The sequence below is a fragment of the Leopardus geoffroyi genome, chromosome B3, assembly GCF_018350155.1.
Source record: "Leopardus geoffroyi isolate Oge1 chromosome B3, O.geoffroyi_Oge1_pat1.0, whole genome shotgun sequence".
NCBI lineage: Eukaryota > Metazoa > Chordata > Mammalia > Carnivora > Felidae > Leopardus > Leopardus geoffroyi.
The window spans coordinates 58,778,946-58,803,158 of record NC_059337.1 but is presented as its reverse complement, the minus strand read 5'-3'; the positions used below and the strand labels follow the sequence as shown (position 1 = coordinate 58,803,158).

The 24,213-nt window shown below is 46.9% G+C and overlaps 1 protein-coding gene and 1 long non-coding RNA gene across 3 annotated transcripts in view; one reads left to right on the top strand and one right to left on the bottom strand.

The window, feature by feature from the left end:
* The first annotated feature begins 2,600 nt into the window (after positions 1 to 2,600).
* LOC123583088 lies at positions 2,601 to 20,877 on the top strand. 2 transcript variants are annotated; one of them, XR_006704733.1, is made up of 4 exons: positions 2,601 to 2,647; positions 18,703 to 18,812; positions 19,982 to 20,086; positions 20,311 to 20,877. It is a non-coding gene; the product is annotated as an uncharacterized LOC123583088 (long non-coding RNA). The 2 variants fall into 2 exon arrangements; XR_006704732.1 differs by lacking the exon at positions 2,601 to 2,647 and adding an exon at positions 5,870 to 6,071.
* Positions 12,793 to 24,213, bottom strand: part of DUOX2 (dual oxidase 2) — a 20,110-nt gene continuing 8,689 nt past the window's right edge. The window contains exons 19-34 of the mRNA XM_045449876.1: positions 23,178 to 23,403; positions 23,005 to 23,098; positions 21,179 to 21,366; positions 20,356 to 20,425; positions 19,855 to 19,938; positions 19,127 to 19,305; positions 18,753 to 18,983; positions 18,475 to 18,574; positions 17,737 to 17,786; positions 17,343 to 17,470; positions 16,957 to 17,110; positions 15,323 to 15,555; positions 14,941 to 15,099; positions 14,444 to 14,599; positions 14,207 to 14,335; positions 12,793 to 13,892 (exon numbers count right to left, since the gene is read on the bottom strand). Of these exons, the coding sequence (XP_045305832.1) occupies positions 13,770 to 13,892; positions 14,207 to 14,335; positions 14,444 to 14,599; positions 14,941 to 15,099; positions 15,323 to 15,555; positions 16,957 to 17,110; positions 17,343 to 17,470; positions 17,737 to 17,786; positions 18,475 to 18,574; positions 18,753 to 18,983; positions 19,127 to 19,305; positions 19,855 to 19,938; positions 20,356 to 20,425; positions 21,179 to 21,366; positions 23,005 to 23,098; positions 23,178 to 23,403 (2,304 nt within the window). The 3' untranslated portion in view covers positions 12,793 to 13,769. The remainder of the gene's footprint in view (positions 13,893 to 14,206; positions 14,336 to 14,443; positions 14,600 to 14,940; positions 15,100 to 15,322; positions 15,556 to 16,956; positions 17,111 to 17,342; positions 17,471 to 17,736; positions 17,787 to 18,474; positions 18,575 to 18,752; positions 18,984 to 19,126; positions 19,306 to 19,854; positions 19,939 to 20,355; positions 20,426 to 21,178; positions 21,367 to 23,004; positions 23,099 to 23,177; positions 23,404 to 24,213) is intronic.

Sequence of the window (24,213 nt, the reverse complement as noted above, 5' to 3'; positions counted from 1 at the left end):
CAACCGTAAGGACTGATGAAAGTGGATCTAAACCGCCGGACAGAGCTTCGATTTTGAAGTCTTTAAGTTGGTGAATGACACCATGATTGTGCTTAATAAGTGCTTGTGCCCCTGCTCCTCCCTCACCAAACCTTATCTCTTCATGTGGTAAATGAGCAGAGTGGCTGACCCCAAGACTTTTCCAGGTCTGAGCCTAGAGTCTGCAAAGGTGCTCGGAAGTATTGTGAGAAGTTCCCAGGGTGGCAGAAAAGGCCTCAGCCTGGCATGACCCAGCACCCTCAGCTCTTCCATAAACCCTCCAGGGCAAGGGCACTAGAAGTAGACCTGGAGGCCCAACAGAGCGCAGGATCGGGAACCAGGTAACTACACTCAGGAGCTGCCTCTTACCTGCCTGCCCTGCTCTGCCCCTGAGACCACCCAGAGGAGGCCCTGAGTCCAGAAGCCCTGAGCAATCCATCCAGTGGGACAGGGACTCCAGGAGTCATGGAAGTATCCCTCACTGGCTAGCATCTGGCACACTCAGAACGAGCTCTGGAAATGTCCGTAGCCTGAAAAGCAGCTAGACCTCTCACTCTCTGGTCCCAGCCACTGCCATCCTGCCCATCAGCCTGAGCTGACACCAGAGTGGCCAGGAGCCCTCAGCATGGCTCACAGCATAGAAGGGGAAGTCAAGCCCCAAGGACCCAGGAGGGGCATGTCTGGAGACTGCAGCAAGAGGAAGGCTCACCTGAGCCTTGAGCTCCCAGCCCTGAAGACCCATGAGACAGACTGGAGTCCAAATAAGATGGGGACCAGCTGCTCAGGCCAGACTTTTTGACTTTTAAGAGGGATTGTGGGCATCCCTGTGGTGTGGTAAGAACAACACTGAATCCGGGGGGCTCAGGTAGCTCAATCAGTTAAGCGTCTAACGTGGCTCAGGCCATGATTTCACTGTTCATGAGTTCAAGCCCTGGGTTGGCTCTGTGCTGACAGCTCAGAGCCTGGAGCCTGCTTCGGATTCTGGGTTTCCTGCTCTCTCTGTCCCTCCCCTGTTTGTGCTCTGTCTCTCTCTCTCTCAAAAATAAAGAAATAAACATAAAAAAAACAACAACAACACTGAATCCAAGGCAGAGTCCTCGGTTCTGGGACCAGCACATCCCCTCCACCCCAACTAATTTTAGGAGAGCTATTTAATTTGCATGTGTTCTTGGGCATCTGTAGCAGGGTCAGTAAAACCCCTCTCAGAGGCATTATCATTTGTACAATAGAACACTAAGCTGCTGTGAAAAAGAATGAGGGAACATTCTAACAGCTAATGCCCAAGGGTTTACTATGGGTCAGACACTTCTGAGAATGCCAGATGTATTAACTCATATCACCCTCAAATAATCCTATGGATTAGTATCATTCCCCCCATTAAAATCTTTTTTTAATGTTTATTTATTTTTGAGAGAGAGAGACAGTGAGAACGGGGAAGGGACAGAGAGAGAGGGAGACACAGAATCCAAAGCAGGCTCCAGGCTCCGAGCTGTCAGCACAGAGTCTGATGTGGGGCTCAAACCCTCAAACTGAGATCATGACCTGCACTGACGCCCAAAGGACTGAGCCACACAGGCACAACTCCACCCATTTTAAAGCTGAGAAAACTGAGGTACAGAAGTTAAATAATTTGCACCATTCCCCCCCACCACATGCATATGTATGTTTGAATATGTGTGGGAAAAATATCTATAAGGATGGATACCAAACTGTTAATGGCACCTAACTCTTGAGGTTTTTTTGTATTATTTGAAGGGAAGATAACATGAGGAATTTCTTTTTTAAAACATATACATTTCAAAAATAAATAAATAAATAAAACCATATACATTTCTTTATTGATTGATTTTTTTTTTTTTTTAAGTAGGATCATGTACCACTTTTGGGATTTAAGAAAATGAATAAGGGAATCACGACTCACTGGCTTTCAGGTTTAACTGCAGAAGAGCATAAGCGGTGTGGCATGTGCTCCTGAGTCAGGAGACACTCTCTGTTCCCAGAAGGCCTTTGATTGTAGCCAGTTGCCAGAAGCAGGGAGAAGGAGGGGGCCATCTCAAACAGTTACAACCCCACCCCTGACCCCCAGAAGACCCCTGACCCCCAGAAGACCCCTGGGCTGGCCTAGGCAAGATGGTCTGTTACATCATACACCCCAGGGTCATTCAAGGACTGTCTGAGAAGTCAGCTGTTTGCCAGCCATAAGGCTGCACCCTTGTGCTACTTTTTGGTCTTTTTAATTAATCGTTTCCTTTGTCTGATGACCAGCTGAGTGCCTGCCAACAGCGGGCCAGTCCTTGGTGCTTATCTGCATCTCGCAACTTTTGGTCTTAGCCACGTGTTTTGGGACTTGACTGCACTGAATTTTATGTTTTTTTAAATTTATTTTATACTTTTTTTTAATGTGTGTTTTTTTTTTGTTTTTTGTTTTTTTTGAGAGAGCTTGTGCGCGCGCAAGTGGAGGAGGGGCTGGGGGAGGGGCAGAGAGAGAGAGGGAGACATAGCATCTGAAGCAGGCTCCAGGTTCTGAGCTGTCAGCACAGAGCTTGATGGGGCTCGAACCGCCAGAGCCGTGAGATCATGCCCTGAGCCAAAGGCCGACGCTTAACCAACTGGGCCACCCAGGCTCCCTGTGAGTTTTGTTTTTGAATCATCAACGACCCTTCCCTTCCTCTGTCAGAGGAACTCAGCGGGTACTCATTATGGCTGTGATTATGGTGTGTTCCAGCCCGCTTTGGTTGCTTTCTTCATTTGCTTCCTTTTCCCTGTATGCTGTTTCTGTGGAGGACTTTGTGTTTTCTAGGTCCTTGAAAATTAGGTCAGAGGAGAACATCATCTCATCTTTCTAGTTTTTTTAAACTGGTTTTTAGCATAAGAAGCTTTAGTGGAATATTTTTATCCTTTCTACTACCAATTTCATATTTTAATCTTGCTTTAGAGAAATGTGAGTTTAAGTTTCCTCCCCAGCTTTACTAACCCTTTGATATCATATGGTTGTCTAGAAAACCCTGTGAACCTCACTATTCCCTTGCCTACTCGTTCTCAGGATATCAAAGCTGATGCACCATTTAATTAGACCTTGGTGTTTTAAATCACTTCTGTGTTCATGTCCCCACAGTCATTATCAATTACTTCTATAGCCCGTGGCCTGTGTTGGTGAATTCTTTCAGGGTTTCCATTCCTTGAAATATGCTCCTCAAGTGACAAAATCTCCTGGGATCTTTATCTTACATTTCGAGTTCCTTTTCCTTCATGTTGTGGGGCTTTTCTTTCAGCCTTTCAGGCTTTTCTTCCCAGGCTTGAAAAGAGAGGCTCAAAAAAAATCTTACTCCAGCATCTTAAAACACCTCTTCCCAGAACCCCCCTAACCATTCACCAAGTACTGCACCAAGTACAGAGATTCTACCTGATCTCATCGTAGAATTTACAGAGTTGGCAAGTAGTCATGCAGGGAAATGTTATGGAGGATTGAGTGGCTCTCTGAGCTTTAAAAACATTATCTCATCTTGCTCATCTTCCTCATTCAGCAGGAAATTGAGGCTCAGTGTAGTGATGGAACGTGAATGGAGATAATTGGCACATGGGGCTTTGAGCTCCAGTGACCATTCCCTCAACCACAGTGATGCTGCATTTTCTTTGTGATATTTTTGATCACAGAGTTGCCCTTGTACCTTGTTATTGTCTCTGTTTAGCTACTATTTGGGGGGGGGGGGGCAGGGGTGGTTTGCATTATGATCAACTCATTGTTTAATTTGGCTCTATTTAGGCTTTCTATGCTAGCATTCTTGGCATTGCTGATTATTTGCTCTCCTCTATAATGGAGATTTAACTCAGCTGAAAAACAAAATGTCCTTACCTTACCTCAATCCCCATTTTCATAGAACCCTATATTGTTAATAATTTGGTGTGTGTCCTCACAGATATACCCCAAACACTGGACATACATTCTATGTATTTATATCTACATAGATGTAATTGTACAAAAATGGGATCATATCCTGGTTACATGTATTTCTGTGACAGTACATGCAGACCATATTCATTCTTTTTAATGCTAATATTATTCCATTGTATGGATGTACCATATATCATCATGTATCTTTTATCATTATCCTGTAGGTGGGTGTGTAGGTTTCTACAATATGTTGCCCTTATAAATACAGTGAATTTTATGGTACATATATCCTTCTGTATAAATACATAAAATATTTCTGTAGGATTTTTAGAAGTAGGATTTCTATGCTGAAGGATATTAAAGCAATTTTCAAGGATCACCCATATGCTCCCTTCGGGAGGCAAAAATATTTTCCTCTTTTCTTTCTTTCAGAATAAATGCTAATCAATTGGATATTTGTAATTCTTCAGCATTTATCCCACTGTTTTTTCCTTCTTAGTTTCCTTTTAACCACCTTTTCTTTTTTGGTGGTGAAACACTGATTTTTTTTTTCTTCAATTTTCCAAGCATTTAGTCTATGTCAGTCCTTTCATAGAAGTGGCTAAGACAGATATGGAGTTGACGTTTAATTGAAGGTGGTGACTGGAAGGAAAGAGATGATAAGTATGAGCCTTGCCGATTGAGACGTTATAGAAAGTGAAATAAACAGGATGATATGTTAGAGGATGTTATAGTTTTCTATTGCGGCACAAAAAGACTAACACACACTTAATGGGTTAAAACAGAAACCCTGATTTTGAAAAAATTTTTCTTTTGGCACAATCAGCTCTAATACAAATTTTGACTTGACAGCAGTCGTCACTGTAACACATCAGCTTTGAATTTTTCTGTGCTACCAGTCCTTGCTTATATGTAGTTATAATTTGAAAATACCTCTATTTTTGTGATTATGAAAATAATACATATTTTGTATTTAAAAAAACACAGAAATATGTAAATAGAAAATGAAAGTCATTCTCAGTTGTTCTCCACCCCCAGAGAACACCACTGATAACAATTTATAAAAAAATATTTTCATAGTCACCATCGAAACACAGATATGATTTATTTTCACTTAGTAATAAATCTTAACCATTTTTAAAAAAAAATTTTTTTTCAACGTTTATTTATTTTTGGGACAGAGAGAGACAGAGCATGAACGGGGGAGGGGCAGAGAGAGAGGGAGACACAGAATCGGAAACAGGCTCCAGGCTCTGAGCCATCAGCCCAGAGCCTGACGCGGGGCTCGAACTCACGGACCGCGAGATCGTGACCTGGCTGAAGTCAGATGCTTAACCGACTGCGCCACCCAGGCGCCCCAAATCTTAACCATTTTTATATGCTTACAAAATTTTTGTAATTACAGTTTTCCAAAAAGACTTTTGTTTGTACTGGAATCCATTTTTAATGTTTCTCTTTTCATCTTATTAGAAATATTTTGTATTTTTGAACAATTAGACAAAAGACTAAGGACTCTGGAGATAATTTTCCAAATATCCTGAGTATGAGATTATTCATCTAAAAAATTTCATTGTAAATGGTTACGTAATATTCTGTTTGGTTTTTTTTTTTTTTTTATTTTTTTTTTTATTTTTTTTTTTTAAATTTTTTTTTTCAACGTTTATTTGTCTCTGGGACAGAGAGAGACAGAGCATGAACGGGGGAGGGGCAGAGAGAGAGGGAGACACAGAATCGGAAACAGGCTCCAGGCTCTGAGCCATCAGGCCAGAGCCCAACGCGGGGCTCGAACTCACGGACCGCGAGATCGTGACCTGGCTGAAGTCGGTCGCTCAACCGACTGCGCCACCCAGGCGCCCCTATTCTGTTTGGTTTTGTAGCTTACTTAATTAACTCTTCTCTTGCGGTTGGGTGCTATGGCTGCCTCACAGGGTGGCAGAGAAAATTAAATGAAGAGAGCATAGGGAACCCAGCCCTGGGCCTGACTTGGAGGGCAATTCCTTTACTTTGTTTGCCTGTTACTTCCACCACTCCAGGTATTGGTATTCCTGTCTCCCAGAAAACTCGGCCCTAACTGCCTTCCATCCCATCTGGGGACCTCTCCAGCTTATCCCCCGAAGTCTCTGCCTTCCAAAGATGTCAGCCTCTCCTGAACCCAGACCAGGTGAGACTCTTGTTTCCCATAAGATGACAACCCTTTTTCAGAAGTCACTGACACTGACAAAGTGGCCATACCACACTGGTGTCAGCAGATCCAAAGGGAATAGAAATTCAGAGATGTTCTCTTTTTCTGAGGAAGGTCTGGCTGTGGAGGGGAAACAGCTCAAGACTGGACCAGTAGGAGTGGACTCCGGCCCAGAGATGAGTTTGTACAATTGACCTTTTCCATCCTTCAAAGTTCAGCTCACAGTCTGCCTCCTCCAGAGACCTTTTCTGAACTCCCTCAGCCCTCACAGCTCTCCCACTCATCTGGGCATTTAATCAGTCACTTATTGTGCACTGTTATTTATTCACCAAATAAATACCCTCTGAGAATCTGCTCTGTGCCCAGCACTGTGCTAGGCAGTGAGGAAATGACAGTGAACAGCAGAGGCACAGGTCTTACCCTCTGGTTGCTTACGGCATAACAGAAAAGAGGGACATTGCACAAGTACTGTGCTTGCAAGAGGTATTGCTCTTCCTCCCAAGAGCTGGGCTGATTTTCCACTCCTGGGGGGCTAGGAGTGTGTCTTGAATTCCTTTTAGTCCCTGTGTGATCTAATATGCTCTGTGCTCGCAGCAGTTGCTCAATGAATACCTTTTGAACAATTAATGATGAGACACAAATTATAAAAATGTTGATTGCCCCTTTTTTATTGAGTTACAATGGACATTCACGTGTGCAACCTAATGATTTGATATGGTGTATATTCTGAAATGATCACCACAGCTAGTGTAGTTAACATTCATCACCATACATAGTTCATACAATTTTTTTTCTTGTGATGACTACTTTTAAGATCCACTCTCAGCAAGTTTCAAATATGTAATATGGTATCATTAACTATAGACAGCACCATGCTATAGTTTGATCGCTTCTTGATTGCCTTCTGGTTTTAGACATTTAGAGGCACCAGGGTGGCCAGAGCAAAGATTCCGAGATTTCGTGGGACCTGGGTTCAAATCCTGTTATTGCCTGTTACTGGATACCTGTGGACAATTTGTTCTCTGGCCTCAGGTACCTCCTCTGTACAATGGGGGCAATAATATCTCATCCAAAACGCTATTATAAGGATTAAATGAAGAAATTTATGTAAATGTGACATAGGATCTAACACATATAAACCCTTAAAAGTCAGTTCCCTTTCCCTAGCCAATTGAACTTTAAATGACAAGCCAAGGAAGTCTTTTTCCTAATAAGGGGCTTCCATTCACTTGGGATGAGGAGTGTAGAAGGGAATAGTGAAATTTTAGGTCTGGAAGGGGTCTTAGCCTAATCCCTTTATTTACTTGGTGAAGAAACTGAGGCCCAGAGAACTCAGTAACTTCCCTAAGGTCACACAGTGGTTTTAGTAGGACAGCTGGAAATAGAACCCAGGTCTAATTCCAGCATCTAATGTTTTGGGCAGTCTCTCCTAGACTCTCACTGCCAATCTCTCATTCTCAGAAAAGGGAGTGCCTTCATGTTACAGTTTATCTGAGGTCATTTTCCAGGGCAGAGAATTCCCGTGAAACTTGCTGCAGAGATTCTCACACCCTTTATAGAATTCTGAAGACTGGGCAGCAAGGAAGTAGTCAGCTCACTTTGTCACGTTCCATTTCAGACAAGGCCAGGATGGGGTGACTTCCAGATGATCTGGGGGCTTGGTATCCCTAGAGGGTAGGGCAAGCCTCCTCCTCTCTGTTCTTAGGGAGATACAAAGTTGGGGGAGCAGTCACACAGGAAAGGCTTGGACTACAAACAAGGCATTTGACATCACTCAAGACCTAAACACTCAAACTCCTCAAATATGGAGCTCTGCCTTCTGGATCCTCAACTTCTCTTAATTAAAGTAATAATTGGAGCAATATTACTAGGTGTCAGGCACAGTTAAGGGCTTTCCACACATTATTTTTGCCTGAACACGTGTAACCTACAAAACGAGGCACTGAAAGTTTCCTTTGTTTGTTTAAGGTCACCCATCTGGGTCTTTTTTTTTTTTTTATGTTTTTATTTTGAGAGAGAGAGAGAGAGAGAGAGAGAGAGAGAGAGAACACATGCGTGTGCACTAGCAGGGGACAGGCGAAGAGAATAGGAGAGAGAATCCCAAGCAGCTCCATGCTGTCAGTGCAGAACCCAATGCAGGGCTCAAACCCACAAACCGTGAGATCATGACCTGAGCTGAAACCAAAAGTCAGACATTTAAATGACCGAGCCACTCAGGCACCCCTCAAGGTCACCCAGCTGGGTCTTAAACCCAATTTGACTCAAGAGCCCTTACTTTTAACTACTTTGCTAGGTTGGTTCCACTTACTTGAAAAGCCTTAGCAAATGAGTAGGAAGTTTTCCACATCTTGTCAACTTTCTCCTCTCTCAATTGGGGCAGAAGCTCAGTCTGGAAAGTTGGCAAAAGAGGCAAAGAGCTAGCCTTCATTCCTTTCCTACAGAGCTCAGCCTCAGTGCCTCCTCATCTTGTCCACTCCCTTCCCACCTGACCCCAAATCTCTTCCATCCAATCTCGTCCTCACCCTCATCTTCTCCATCCCCAATCCCATTGCCATCCAACCTACCTGATTCCTTCTCTATCCCTGTTCCATTTTCATCCTCACCTCTCTCCCTTCAAGGCAGAATCTGGGTTGGGCTTTGTCCCACGGCCTGAGATCAACATCTGTGACCTGACATAGAGAAGGTTTGTTCTCTTTCACCCTGTTAGTGCTAATGTTTCCACGAATTTCCTCTAAGTCACCTTTCCCCAGTCCTCTTTTTCTGAGACATTTTTGTGGCCTCTCTCATTTACACAACTTTCCAGAGTCTATCCTCTCCCCTACAGCCACTTATGTAGTCAGTGACCTCATTTTTCTCAACCCAAAGGCACATTGCCTGGTGGCTGCCTCTTCCTGGCTTATCTATCCCAGGAGCCCCTACGCATAGGGTTAATATCTAGAACCTGGCTGGAGCCCGGAGTCAGGCTGTGTCACCTGAGGCTATTCAAGATCATGAAGGCACATCCCTCTGTCCAGCTGGACATGTATTTGGCATGGTCTGGTGTCTGGGCAAGAGTGATCATGGAGTCTTCAGGAGATCCTCAGACGCTAGCATGGCAGGTAGGGTAGGACTGAATAGAGAGCGTTATGGATAATCATGACAGCCATATCAACAACATTCTCTAGTTTGGAAAGGAGAGGTGAGTTAAGATGAGGCAGATAAATACTTCGAGCAGTCCTTAAAAAGGAATAAGTCAGGCACCGATGGGCCAGATTTGGGAATAAGCTAAGGTCGAGACTTAAGGGACTAGAGTTTAGGATTAATAACTGGTTGTGCACCTGGTGAGGAGCAGGAGGGCTGGAGGCCCAGTAAGCATGATGCTGTTGATAAATAGGTAGATTAGGGGCGCCTGGGTGGCTTAGTCGGTTAAGCGTCCGACTTCAGCTCAGGTCATGATCTCACAGTTCATGAGTTCGAGCCCTGCATTGGGCTCTGTGCTGACAGCTCGGAGCCTGGAGCCTGCTTCACATTCTGTGTCTCCCTCTCTCTCTGCCCCTTCCCTGCTCATGCTCTGTCTCTCTCTGTCTCAAAAATAAATAAACATTTAAAAAAATAAAAAATAAATAGGTAGATTAATTATCACCACCTATTGCAAATATATTTTCTCATATTATAGTGCAATCCCTGATCTACTTTCCTTCCTTCCCTCCCACCTTCCTTCCTTCCTTCCTCCTTTCTTCCTTTTCTTTTTTTTCTTTTTAATGCAAGTTCCTGACTTAACTTTTGATTGCTCAGGCATTAAAAAATGGTCAAAGGACCAAAGAAGACCTACAGAAGATCAATAGGTACATGAAAAGCTGCTCAATATCACTAGTCATTAAGGAAAAGCAAACTAAAACCTCACGCCTGTTAGAATGACCATCATCAAAAAGATAAGAGATAATAAATGCTGGCATGACTGTGGAGAAAGGGAGCCCTTGTGCACCGTTGGTGGGATTGTAATTTGGTGCGGCCACTGTGGAAAACAGTATGGAAGATCCTCAAAAAATTAAACACAGAACTACCATATGATCCAGCTATTCCACTTCTGGGAATATATCTAAAGGAAACAAAAACACTAACATGAAAAGGTATCTGTTGGGTGCCTGGGTGGCTCAGTGGGTTAAGCATCCGACTTCGGCTCAGGTCATGATCTCACAGTTTGTGGGTTCGAACCCCATGTTAGACTCTGTGCTGGCAGCTCCAAGCCTGGAGCCTGCTTGGGATTCTGTGTCTCTCTCTGCCCCTCCCTGGCTTGTGCTCTATCTCAAAATAAATAAATAAATAAATAAATAAATAAATAAATGTTAAAAAAAATTAAATATATATATATATGTATATATAGCATCTGCACTTTCATGTTCATAGAAGCATTATTTACATTAGCCAAGACATAAAAACAACACAAGTGTCTATCAATGGATAAGTGGATAAAGAAGTTGTGCTATGTGTATATATATATATGTATGTATATATATATAATATTATGCAGTCATAAAAAATGAGGAAATCCTACCATTTGTGATAATAACATGAATGGATCTTGAAGGCATTATGCCAAGTGAAATAAGTCACACAGAGAAAGAAAAGTACTGTATGATCTCACCTATATATGGAATACCAAAAAAAGCAAACTCATAGAAAAAGAGATCAGACATGTGATTAAAAGAGGTGGGGGTGGGGAGGGAGAATTGGAGGAAGGTGGTCAAAAGGTACAAACTTCCAGTTATAAGATGAGTCAGTACTAAGGATATAAGGTACAACGTGACTGTAGCTAACACTGATGAATAATCTATAGGAAAGATGTGAAGAGAGTAAATCCTAAGAGTTCGTTATTATTTTTTCTTTTCTTCTTTTCTTTTTATCATAGTTATACGAGGTGCTGAATGTTAGGCTGAAGCTATTGTGGTAATTGCTTCACAGTATATGTAAATCAAACCATTATGCTATACTCCTTAAACTTATACAGTAATATGTGCTAATTATTTCTCAATAAATAAGGGGGAAAAAGAGGCACTTACTTAAAAATAGCTATCTGGAATAAACACATTGCCAGCCACATGACTAGATAAAGAGCCAGGCTGCACTGCACCCCATCCCCTCACCACTCTAGGCTCCATGGTTTTAGAAATCTTGGTTGATTTTGTTTGGTAACTAACCATTTGAGCTGCTTGTTTCCTGTCTTCCTGTATTCTCAATCCCCACTCTTATGGTTTTTTTAAATATTTTATTTGTAAGTAATCTCCATACCTAACATGGGTCTCAAACTCACAACCCTGAAATCAAGGGTCACATGCTCCACCCACCAACCCAGCCAGGCAGGCACCCTCTCCACTCTTATATTTTAAACTCACCAATAAAGAGTGAGCCTGCAAAACCCTAAGCACCCATCCTCTACCTCAATAGAAGCAGAAGCCTAAGCCTGAGCCATGACCTCATTGTGTGGCCCCAGGTACACCATATAATTTCCACCACTTATAAGTAATAAACCTCATATCTTTCAAAGTCTCCTGATGGATTGCTGAGGGTGTCTTACGATCATAAGAAAAACCCACAAGGGCTGGTCCAGCTACAGCACTGATTATCAGTAGGCTGAGACTGGCACACAACACATACATTTTCTCATCTGTATCACTTTCTGGGCTATTACTGCTATCTGACTTCCTAATACCCATATAGAGGGTGGTATACATGAGGAAGTAGCCTCAGAGAAGTTAAGGGATTTTCCTCTGTAACTACTTAGGAGTAAAGTTGGGACCAGAATCCGGGTCTCTGATCCAGCATTCTTCCAGTTCTGTCAGAGATTCCTTCAATATAGAGGGTTGGGAGCCAAAGGCATTTGGCTTGTCAGAAGAGGTTGGGTAGGACCAATGAGAAGATGAGCCTGGGGCAGGGATATGGAGATGGGCAGAAACTCTCCCTGCCACAGGTCTTATTGGCTACAGAACTCTGTGATTCAGCAACTCCACCCTAAATATATACCCAAGAAGAATGAGTACATTATGTCCAGATATATACCCAAAAGGAATGAGGGCATTACAAAGTGCATGAACAAAGACAAGTGTAAGAATGTTCACTGAAGATTTATTCAGAATTATCAAAAACTAGAAACAACCCAATGTGCATCAATAGGAGAATGGATAAACATTTGGGACATCTCTACAGTGAAATACAACTCAGCAATAAAAATGAATAAACTACTGATACATACAACAACATGGACGAATCACAATGACATTGTGCTGAAAGAAGCCAGTTTCCAAAGGGTACCTTCAGTATGACCAAAACTAATCTGGAGTAACAGAAATCACACCAGTGATTGCTTCTACTGGTTGGGGGAGACTGACTGGAAGGGGTACAAAGGAAATTTCTGAGGTGGTTGAAATGTTCTCTATCTTGACTTGGTTAGTGTTAACACATGTACATATAACTTGAAGATTTATACACCTTGCCATATGAAAATTATACTTAAATTTTATTTTATTTTATTTTAAGTTTTTAAAATGTTTTTATTTATTTTTGAGACAGAGAGAGACAGAGCATGAGCAGGGGAGGGCAGGGAGAGAGGGAGACACAGAATCCAAAACAGGCTCCAGGCTCTGAGCTGTCAGCACAGAGCCCCATGCAGGGCTCGAACTCACGGACTGTGAGATCATAACCTGGGCTGAAGTCAGACGCTTAACCGACTGAGCCACCCAGGCACCCCTGAAAATTATACTTAAATTTTAAAAAATAAAGCTCAGCTTTTTAGGAAACAGTTGCAGAAGGAAAAGGAAGTGTCTTATAGAGCCTAGTATGGAGGTGACATCCCAGGTTGCCTCCTATGTAAGGTGACCAGCTTTGTCTGATTTACCTGGGATTGAGGGCTTTCCTGTGACAAGAGGCTATCACTGGTAAAACTGGGAGAGTCCTGGGCAAACCATGACAGCTGGTCACCCCACTCTTGTGGAAGTGGGGAACTGGGCGGGAGCTTTGGATGTCTGGCAGACAGATTGGATTCCCTTGGTCTCAGAGCCCAGGTGCTGCTCCACAGGCTCAGAGAAGGGCCATGGAAAAGTCATAGCAGCAGGCATTGCTGGTTGACAGCAGGAACATCAGGACTAGGGAGGCATCTTTGTTCCCTGGTTATTATTCAGTGTTCCTGACCCTTTAGGAGCAAGAAGGGGTCGGGGGTGGAACTGGAGGAGCAAGACCCCAGAGACTGAATAGAGACAGTTTGATCATCCAGATTCTAAGCATCGTGGCTTCTATGAACTGGGCTCTGAGGAGATTTTCACTTAGCCCTCTCTTCACCTTAGTTATCCCCACTCCATCATCCCTCAAATGCTTAAGCCAAGAAAATACCAAAACAGTACATTGATTTTGTGCAAGGAAAATAGGGACATGGGACCAATCAGAGGCAAATGCTATTGTATCTCTTCACCTCTACACATGTCACAGGGCAGAGGCTGTCCCCACTCTCCTTTGCTTGCCATAACCTGCTGTTGCTTGAGCTGGAGGGGTCTTCTCTACCTTGTCAGAGAATAGGACAGATGGGGACATGGGGGAGGAACTCTTCCAGCTTTCTAGCTGAGGCCCGAAGTGGATTCTAACAGAGAAACTGCTGGCAGGGCTGGTCCACAGAGGGGGAAACAGGAACCAGGAAGTTCTAAGAGGTTCTCAGAAGTTCTCATAGTGATGCATGAAGTGGGCCTGGTCCTGCCTGTTGATGAGCTGACAGGCCTTCTCTACATTCTTGGTCATTCCTGGAGGGCCACAGCTGAACACTCCAATCTTCCGTACCTGTCAAGTGTGTTGCAGGGAGTGATTGCATAGAGGAGAGGCCTGCAGGCTTAAGATTATCACCCCTTGGGAGGAAGCTGCTTCTCAAGCCTGCTGGAACGACTAAAGCATTGACCTCTGGCTCTGAGGAGGAGGCTTGAGCTAGGGGCAGTCGGGGGTAGGGAGGGTTTGAGGCCTTCCTCCAACACCTGACCCCATCCTGGAGCTAGCATGGGATGGTTCTCCACTCAGATTATAGCTGTAGGGTGCTTAAAGTCCAGGATATCCTGGCAGGGGAAGGCCAGGGTTTCAGGACAGGTGGGGGTGGGGCTGACCTGTGGGTGGACCTCCTGCAGGGATTTGAAGAAGAGCTCGAAGGGGGGGCGGCCAAAGTGCGTGATGGAACGCAGGCCTGTGAACAGACTCCGGTTCAGCACCTTCTGGAAGTGTCGCTCACAGATGTACTGGGAGAGAGAGTAGAGGAGGAATGTCACAGTCAGACAGAGCCAGGGTCAGCTCTTAGTCTAGATGGTGGCCCACATACCTACCCTGCCTGACCGGCCCTGACATACCAGCATGGTGGTCCTGAGGTCAAACTTCTCAGCCAGCTGGGTGATGTAGATGTGCACGGACACCAGGTCCTGGCAGTCATTCTCCTCCACCTCCCGGATGATGTCAGCCAGCCACTCAAACTGCCGCTGGGTCCGTGTCACCCAGATGAAGTAGATCTGGGGACACATTGCTGGAGCTCAAGACTCAGCTCAGCTCAAGTTTCATCCACCCCAGATGCCTTCACCTGAGAGGCTGGAAAGCCTCAGACCACCCACAGACTCCGAATCTCTGGCAGCCCCACAAGCCTGATCTAAGTCTTTTAACCAGCAGATGTCCTTCTGTCTATACGTCCTACCCTCCCTCAAATGTTGGGCATGTGGACAGCTGTGTATGAATAGCTCCTGCAGACTCAGTGCCTAGGGGCCAGGGGCTTTTACTCATATTACTCTGCTGTGATGTGGGGACACAATCAGGCAGTCTGGCCCATTCCTTCTAAGAATGGGAGAGAGACACTCACCTTTTTACAGAGCATTTGGCTGCCCAAGGATGACTTGAAGACCAGGTCTTTGAGGATTGAGGCAAAGGGGGTGACCCCAATGCCCCCTCCCACCAGCACGGACACCTCAAATTTATGCCACTCCTGGTGGCCCTCTCCAAATGGCCCATCGAGGTACAGCTGCCAACCAAAGAGGGAGAAGAGATGAGCTTGGTCTGGCCCCAGATCTGAGGTTAGAAATGGGTATAGGACAGGGAGAAGAGGGCTACAGGAACCACAGAGCCTCTTCTCAGGCACCCCAGCCTGGCCTTGTGCTGGCTGGAGCTTCTAGTCTCAGGGTAGGGGAGAGTGGGGACCCTTTGCCAATGCTGGAGACCAAAAAGTGGTTCCTGGTGGCAGGCACCTTTGGGTATCTGGAACAGCCGTCACCCATTGGAGGTGAGTAGATCTCCCTGAGGCGAGTGGTCCAGGGCCCTGCTGCCCGGATGTGAAGGCTGAGCGTGTCCTCATGGGGCGCAGAAGTCAGTGTAAATGGGTGGTACTCGTTGGTCCCCAGAGTCAGACAGGCAATCCGCACCCACTGTCCTGACTTGTACTCAAAGCCTTGGGGCCGTTGGAATTGCAGGTGAGTCACTCCTGGGAGTCATGGGCAGGCAAGGGCAGGGATCAGAAGCTTGCTTCCAGTACCCGAGGACTGGCAGATACCCCAGATACCTTGTCTACTCCACACATATGGTCTGAACAAGTGGAGCTCCTGGAGGTAGGAGTCAGAGGGTCCCCTTCTCTCTTTCCTGGGTAACCCCAGAATTAGATTTCTCTGCTCCTTGTTCCAGCTACTCTCCTCTCCACTCCTTATTCCCGTGAAACATCCAGGCCCCTATGCTACTATCCTGAATATCAGCCTACAGGTCAGGGGACCTATTTCCCCAGGGACCATCTCACAGTTTACCAAACCTCCACCATTTGAGAATTACCTTTGGATAGGCCATTTCTGCGCATCTCTGCACTACTGTTTATCTAATGTTTTTCTTCATATTGACTTAATTTTTCAATATGATTTACCTTGACAAACTTCAGATCACTCAGGTGGAAAACCAGTATCATGTATTGTAAATAGAAGGCACCGTATTTTATCAAATTTTAGCTGGATACTGTGTGGTGTGCCAGACCACAGCTGAGCCTCAGGCCTGTTCTTTCTTCGTTTAAAAAAAAAAAAAAAAAGTTGACTTGCAAGTACTGGAAAGTGCAAAAAGCATACTAATAACATGCTGAGGTTTTTGTCCTTAAGTAATCTCAATGGACATAAAGTTGAAATGAGATTAATTTTCTTACTATGTTAATCCTGAAGATTAGATGGTCCCACAACACCTAAAACCATCTTCTGCCAGCCTCTACAGTGGTGTGAATCCTCACTTTAGCCAACATAAACTCTCAAAAATTGACTCTCAGGGGCAACTGGATAGCTCAGTTGGTTAGGTGTCTGACTCTTGGTTTCAGTTTATGTCATGATCTCGTGGTTCGTGGGTTCAAGCCCTGCACTGTCAGTGAGGAGCCTGCTTGGGATTCTCTCTCTCTCCCTTTCTCTCTGCCCCTCCCCTGCTCATGCTTTCTCTCTCTCTAAATAAATAAACTCTAAAAAAAAAAAAGCACAAAAAACAAAAAACAACTAAAAAATAATAGACTCTTGAAATCTGGGCCAATTGCCCATCTCTGAAGGGGGGGTTATTCTAGGAGGAGGGGGTGGGAGGGGTATAGATGGTTCCCTGGGGAGCACCCAGACCACACACAAGGGGGTCTGTGTTGTCCTTAAATGCCTTTCAGCTGCCTCTTCTCATGGTCACTTCTCATTGTTTGCAAGTCCTCCTGGGGGCAACACAGCCCTTTCTGGGGCTCCATTTGTATCAGGAAAGCTGCAGGGGTCCCTGACAGATTATTAAAAGGCCTGATGGGGGTATGGAGGCCTGTGGAGCTATCTCCACATGTCCCATGAGTCGACTTCCAATGCCCCCCCACCTGGGGTCATGTTGGGCCTGGTACCTGAAGGCAGCAGCTCCGCCTTCACCACGCTGATCTCCACCTTCTTCCGGCTCAGGCTCACCAGCTTGTCCCCCCCATAGATTAGTGCTGGGACCAGGAAGTAGATGTGGAAACGGGGCAGCTGGATCAGGCCGAAGCTGCCGTGGATGATGAGCTGGAGACGTGGCCAGTTAGTACAGCTCAGGCCCAGCCGGGCCCCTCCCTGCACCCTCCCTTGCCCAGACACTTCTTGCCTGGGCCCTGGGCCTGGGCTGGGTAGATAAAGCCACCATAGACTTCAGAGGCTGGGGTCTCTGCTCTCAGGTCCAATTAAGCCTACTCCCTACCCCCATTATGAGTGCTCATCCCTGCCCCCGTGGACTGGCCCTGCCCAGAGAATCCCTCACCAACACATAGAGCAGGATGTAGAGGTGGTGGGTCAGCCAGAAGCCCCGGAAGCTACGGCGCCGGAAGTGGTGGGAGGCGAACACATACATGATGGCCAGGACCACGAGCAGGAGCACCCCTGTCATGCCTGGGGGCAGCGGGGACAGGGTCAGAGAATACGTTTGGGACCTCAGCATGGGCTGAGAATATGACAGCGATCCCCCAGTCTACCCTCCTTCTCTTATCTCCCTGCCCCCCAGAACAGCTTGTCTGCCGGGGCTGCAGCTGAGGCTTGTCCTGGAGACTAGAAAGGGAACCACGACCACTAGACAAGTATGTATTCATGGGAGGATGAAGACAAACAGAGGTCCTCAGATAGAACCCCCAGGCCCCACATACACCCCTACTCCCTACCTGGGACTGTCTCGAAGAACCACCAGTAGAACTTTTGGGGAAGCTGGGACCTGTAGGGCAAAGGTATATGAGCTTCTAGCTGGGGCAGGATTGGCTTCCCCACTGTCACAATGTGATTCTGCTTCTGCTGGCCCTGCTGAGGTTACTGGGCCTCCACTCAGATGGCCAGGGATCCATCCAAGGAACATGGCACCCAGCCACCCACAGTTCCACCCTCTGCTTTCTTGGAAATTCTTCCTTCTGCATTATCTTGAACTCTCTTACTGCTATTTGCTTCTTTGGGTGCTCGGTTCACATTCTGTAAGCTCCATGAGGGCAAGGGTGTGGTTCTGCTCATTGCTGTAATCCCTATGCTCAAACAATGCTAGGCTTGTAGTAAATACTCAACAAGTATTTGCTGAATGACTGCATGAATCTAGCATGCCTATTCTCTGGCACCTGGATGGTCATGTATGATGTACTCCATGAATGTTTGCCCAGTGAATGAATGGTAGGCTAAGATTCCAAGTTCTGTGTTAGGTACATGTGGGAAACAGTCTCTAATTCATCTCCCAAACATCTTGCCTGGCTAATCATGGCCACTTCCTTCCAGGGCAAGGAAGTCACCTCTGAGCATCCCCAGCAGGCTCTTCACTCTCATTCAGTGAGAGTGGAGTATTGATGGCCATCTATGTCTTTTCCATTATACCCTTTGGCCTGCCCCAAATGTCCCATGGGGGAACCCTCCCCAGAACTGACCCATCATTCACAAAGACATTGGGAAAGACACAGGCCAGCAGGCTGAGGGGGCTGACTGAGAAGATGAAGACATTGACTGCATGGCCAGCACTGTGCAAAACTGAAAGAGACTCTGTTAGAGATGCCACCCAGGGCCGACTCTACCTCCCACCCTGAGGAACAGAGGAGGCACAGGGAGGAGAGACGGGAGTCTATGTAGCTCCAATCTCCTCACTCTTCCCCCCACAGCTAGACCCAGGGGAATGCAACAATGGGGAGGATGCCCAGGAGCCACTGACTGGCCAGGACAATGGCAGCCATGGCGATCCAGCGATGGAAGTCCACGGCGGCGTCGAAGGGTATGTAGCGGTTGAGGAAGGTCTCGCGCAGGAAGGTGATGAGGTTGCGGCACATGGTGAGCAGGATGTAGGAGAACATGAAGGAGATGCTGGCGGCCGTGCCCCGGGACAGGATGATGCCCACAAAGGTGGTCTGTGCGATGCCCGAGGGTGGTGAGGCAAAGGCATAATCTGGAGAGGGGGTGTGGGTGGATCAGCATGGCACAGAGGCTGGGGTCCCTGGCCTGGGTCAGAACGCCTGGGCTCCAGTGGGAAGAGCAGCCAGAAGGCTCTCTACATGCCCCTTCCCACCGCCCACAAGCTGAAACTCTTACAGTAGGCACGCTCTGCAAACAGGCCAGCACAGATGGCAGAGAAGACCGCCACGCACATGATGTGCCGCAGGTAGTTCTCCACAAAGCGCTTGTACTGTCGCAGCTTCTGGGCCAGGGGGCCCCGCTGCATCTTCTCCTTCAGTGCCTCCGTGTACAGCCGGGGAGGGGGCACCACTGTCCTGCAGCAACGGGAGGCAGCTGGCTGTGAGACCAGGGCACCCTGACCTCCCCTAAATGCCACCCCATGAAGGAGACATGATAACCTGGCAGGGGTCAGGATGGGCCAGAACAGATGAAGGAAACAGCATTTGGGGAGTAGACTCCTACCCACCCCCAACTTTCAGCGCTCATCTTTATTTGCTCCATCCACCCGCTTTTCTGTCTTCCCCCTACTCCACCTCATCTTCCTCCTGTGTGTTCTGTCCTTCCCTCTTGGTGCTCCCTGAACGGGTCTCACTGATGTGCCCAAAGCAGGCAGGAGCCAGGAGAGCCCTTACTGCCATCTTGGTATTGCATCTGAGTGCCAGGCCCCTTTCCTGAAGGTTAGGGTGCAGAGGTTGGAAGATGTTGAAGAATTATTTGACTCTATGGCTCACCAATCAGGTCAGAGACACACAGAACGAGACACAGGATGGTCCCTTTTGTGTCCAGGAAGGGTGGGCAGGGCCCAGAGACTCCGAGACTTCTCCCCATGTTTCCTTGGGCCTGGGGGTCTAGAAAGTACTTACTTTTTGCCAAACCTCTTCTTCAGCACCGGACCTCCCAGCTCTGGGGCTTCTGAGGCAGGGAGCCCTAGTTCCTGAGAGCAGGATCTGAGAAAGGAAAAATGGGCTCATTCTCCCCTTGTCTTTGCAGCCAGGAGAAGAATCACCAGGTCAGAACTTCAGAGGATGGGGATGAATCCTGGAACCCACCCCTGCCCACAGAACCTGCCCATAAAACTGGTCAGAGAGAAGCCAGGTAGGAGAGGCAAGGCAGAATGAATATGATGCGGTCATCTGTCTTACAGAAGGATTCTGTCTTGAAGTGTCAGGGAGACAGCTAGGATCCTGAGCCACATGGCATGAGGGAAGCAGCTGGAATTTGGGCCAGGATCAATTATGTACTAAGAGCTACTTTCAGAGGAAAAATATCTGGTCCCAGGAACTGATTCAGCCAGCCCTACTTCCTTCATTTCTCTTCAGGGGACCTGGACAAGGGGACCTGCCAATGCCCCCATTCCTGCTCACCGTTCCCCAGGAGTCCGAGTGATGAATGAGACTCGACAGCTGATGTTTGGTTTAAAGATGTCTCCAACACCTGAAGAGAAGAACAAGAGTCTGGACAGGCTTCCCCACAAGGGTAGAAGAATGGTAGACTGCCCCCCTCTCTTCTCCGGGAAGGCTGCCACAGCAGTTGCCAGTGACTTTGCCATGTTCTCATCTCTTGTTCCAGCCTTGTTCCCCTCACTGCCCAAAATGGGCACCCATTGCAAACAAGGGGGTAACTTGGTATAATTAGAAAACTGCAGGCAGATGCAATCCTGCATCCTTTGTATAAAGAAAATAACGCCTCTTCCTCTGACTAGCTACACCCCAGACCAATGTGCATGAGCTTAGTAAGTGGCATGTAGGCTGGATTTCAGACCACCCTTGACCTCTCAGTAGGCATGTTTGTGCAGTGCACATGTATGTGACACCCTTGACTACACGTGCCTGGCTCTATACTAGGCACAAAAGACTTGAAGAGAAATAAAACCTGACTCCTATCCACCAGTAGCTCTCATTTTGAAGACACGTCCCTCCCTGACTCCTACTATTTTTTTAAAATTTTTTAATGTTTATTTATTTTTGAGAGAGAGAGAGAGAAAGAGAGGGAGAGAGAGAGAGAATGAATGGGGAGGAGTAGAGAGAGAGGGAGACACAGAATCCAAAGCAGGCTCCAGGCTCTGGGCTGTCAGCACAAAGCCAGACGTGGGGCTTGAACTCATGAACTGTGAGATCATAACCTGAGTGAAAGTCAACTGACTGAGCCACCCAGGTGCCCCCTACCATTTCTTACATACTCACGTACTTCCACCTCCACCTCTGACGCAGAGCTGAGTGCGTTGGAGCTCGCTGTCATGGTCCCGCAGCATGAAGTGGAAATCCTCCCACGTCAGCTCCTCCTTATCCTGGAAGCCCGACTCCCGGAACATGGACTCCACCACCTCAGTCAGCTGGGCCTTGGACAGGCAGTTGTTGGAGATCTCGATGAAGGACCTGGGGGAGGAGGAGAGATACACCAGTCTGTCATCTGGCAAGGTCAGGTTCAGGCAGGTGCACGGTGGGGCGGGCCCCAGATTATCTAATGTGGTTACCAGTGACCCGGGAAATGGCATTGAGAAGGTGTTCATCCAGCCTGTAGTTGACGTTAAGCTGGGTGGGGTGGCCACAGGTTTGAAATTGAAAGTGACCTTGACCAATTAGAGAAAGCAGCCCTCAAACAAGGGGGCACTGAAAGGTGGGACCAGTGTCCATTTAGTGTAGGGACATGTCCAGATGACTGTGGGCTTCTTGTGTGGCAGGGTCTCTGCCCACTCTCTTGTGTTAATGCATCCCACGCTGCCACTGGCCTCCCCCTTTCACAGTCCAGTGGGGGCACAGAAGCCTGGATGCCGGGGGAGGAGATGTAGCTACAATGGCTGCTGCTTCCTTGTGCCAACACCCCAGGGCACAGGCAGGATTGTCTCCACACCCGATCTCATAGCACCCAGAGTGGCCATACTCTTCTTAGGTTGTCCTTTGGGACAAAAACAAGCCAACCATGCATGTTTGTGTGAATCCAACAGAAAAAAAGACCTGTGTGTGCCTGGGACAGCAAGCCCATTAAAAAACACATCATCCAAGTGAGACTGGGCAAGATCTACAACTGAACATAGGAAGAGAAAGTGGATGCTTGGCCCTGGTGGACAGGGACCCTCTCCGAGATCCCTAGAGCCTCACCCAGGTCTGGGCCTGCAATAGCACACCCAGTGAGGGATGGACTACAATCAGCTTCACCACAGCCTTTTAGAAGCCCATGTCCAGTTGTGGTGTCTGGGATGGAAGAGGGATGTGGAAGTTAGAGGGAATGCAGAAAGAAATGGAAAGGCTTAAGGTAGAAAAGGTAAAAGACTCTGCACTCTTTTATGCATTTGGTTTATTCATTTGCTCATTTATTCCATCTGATTCGTTAAGGATGTATTGAATACCTGCTATGTGCCAATCACAGTGCAGAAGATGTAGATTCAGTGAGAAACAAAAGAGAAGTAAGAACCCTGTCCTTATGGAGCTGAAGGGGACTTTCACTGTTACCAGAACAGTGTCTTTAGGAATAAGAAGTCTATGCACTCAAAGCTGGTCTTTGTCAGCACACCACAACCAAAAGTAACTTAAGAAGCAAGAAGAAAGAAGGGTTGGAATACAGAGGAACTTTCCATGTTTCTTCTCCTGCATTTCCTAGTGATTAATACAGGAAAAGTGACCAAGGTCGTTAATCTTCCATCCATTAATTCATGGCGCAAAGCACCAGTGTTAGGTATGGTGTAGAAGAGTTTACAAAGATCCAGAGGCATCCAAAAGGGATACTAGACTTTTGCTATTGGTCATACTGGCTTGGTGGTTGTTGTTTGTTTGTTTGTTTGTTTTTAACTAGAGAGGGAGAATTTTCTAGCTCGTGTAGACAGTGCAGATAATAGACCCTCCTGGAGGCAGGGGCCTGGCCAGATAAACTTATGAAGCTGGATGCTCTGAGAATCTAGAATGCAGTATCCAGGCTTTCAAAATAGATGGCCACATAACCTCCCCACCTACCCTCCTCTGATTTGACTTTGTTTCAAATATCAGGGAGTCTCAGAACTGGAAGGGCCCACTCCATACCGCATCATGGTGAAGAATTCATCCTTGGAGAGGAAGCCATTTGCATCAAGGTCATACATGGTGAACATCAGGTGGGACTTGTCCTCTGGGGAGCCTGAGAAGAAAAAGAGGGATTCAGGTCACCTCTGTGCTGAAAGACTGCTCGTTCCTGAAGTGGTCCACTCTCCCCCTACCTTTCATGAAGACCACCAGGATGTCCAGAAACTCCCGGAAGGACAGGTAGCCATTGCCATCTTTGTCAGCAAGAGAGAACATGGACTCTACAAACATGTCCTGAGGCTTGAGGCCCAGGGACTCGGCAAACTCAGCTCTGCTCAGCTCACAAGTCAGGGCCTCCCGCACCTTCTGTGATGAGTCCAGGGGCAGGGTGCCTGCCTCCGCCTGGTCGATGTCCAGCACCTGCACTCGAGCAGTAGCAGAGGGAAGGAGAGAAGAAGGTGAGGCCTGGGCTGAATGCAGTTCAGTGACCCTTCACATCTCCCAAAAGTCCAATTCAGAAATAGTGAGCCCTTGTAGCTCTCCTGATCCTTAGATATACTTCTGACCTGGGCCTCTGAGGCAGTGACTCAGATCTCTAGCAGCCAGCCCATTTTTTCCCTGGACTCAAGATCCAGGAGCTTTATATGTTAGGAATGGTGCTAGGTCTATAGGTGGGGGGTGGAAATGGGAGGGAACAAAGTTTGGGATTCCAAATGCGAAATGAGAGGCCCTATGCTGGGGACAGAAATGAAGTAGACAGTGGTGGACAGGCAGGAAAAAGCTAGGGATATATTTATTCTCTTATCAATTTACACAGGGCTACCATGTGCCTGATTTGGTCTCCTGGAGGCAGGGGCCTGGCCAGATAAACAATCTTCTGATTAGCTGGATTTGGTGGAGACTGCTGGGGATTTATATTTTTTTAATTTTTTTTTTCAACATTTATTTATTTTTGAGACAGAGAGAGACAGAGCATGAACGGGGGAGGGGCAGAGAGAGAGGGAGACACAGAATCGGAAACAGGCTCCAGGCTCTGAGCCATCAGCCCAGAGCCTGACGTGGGGCTCGAACTCACTGACCGCGAGATCGTGACCTGGCTGAAGTCGGACGCTTAACCGACTGCGCCACCCAGGCGCCCCTGGGGATTTATATTTTTAACAAATTCCCAGGTTAGGTGGCGGCTGCTGGTCCAGAGGCCACACTTTGAGAACCACTGATGTAGACTATCTC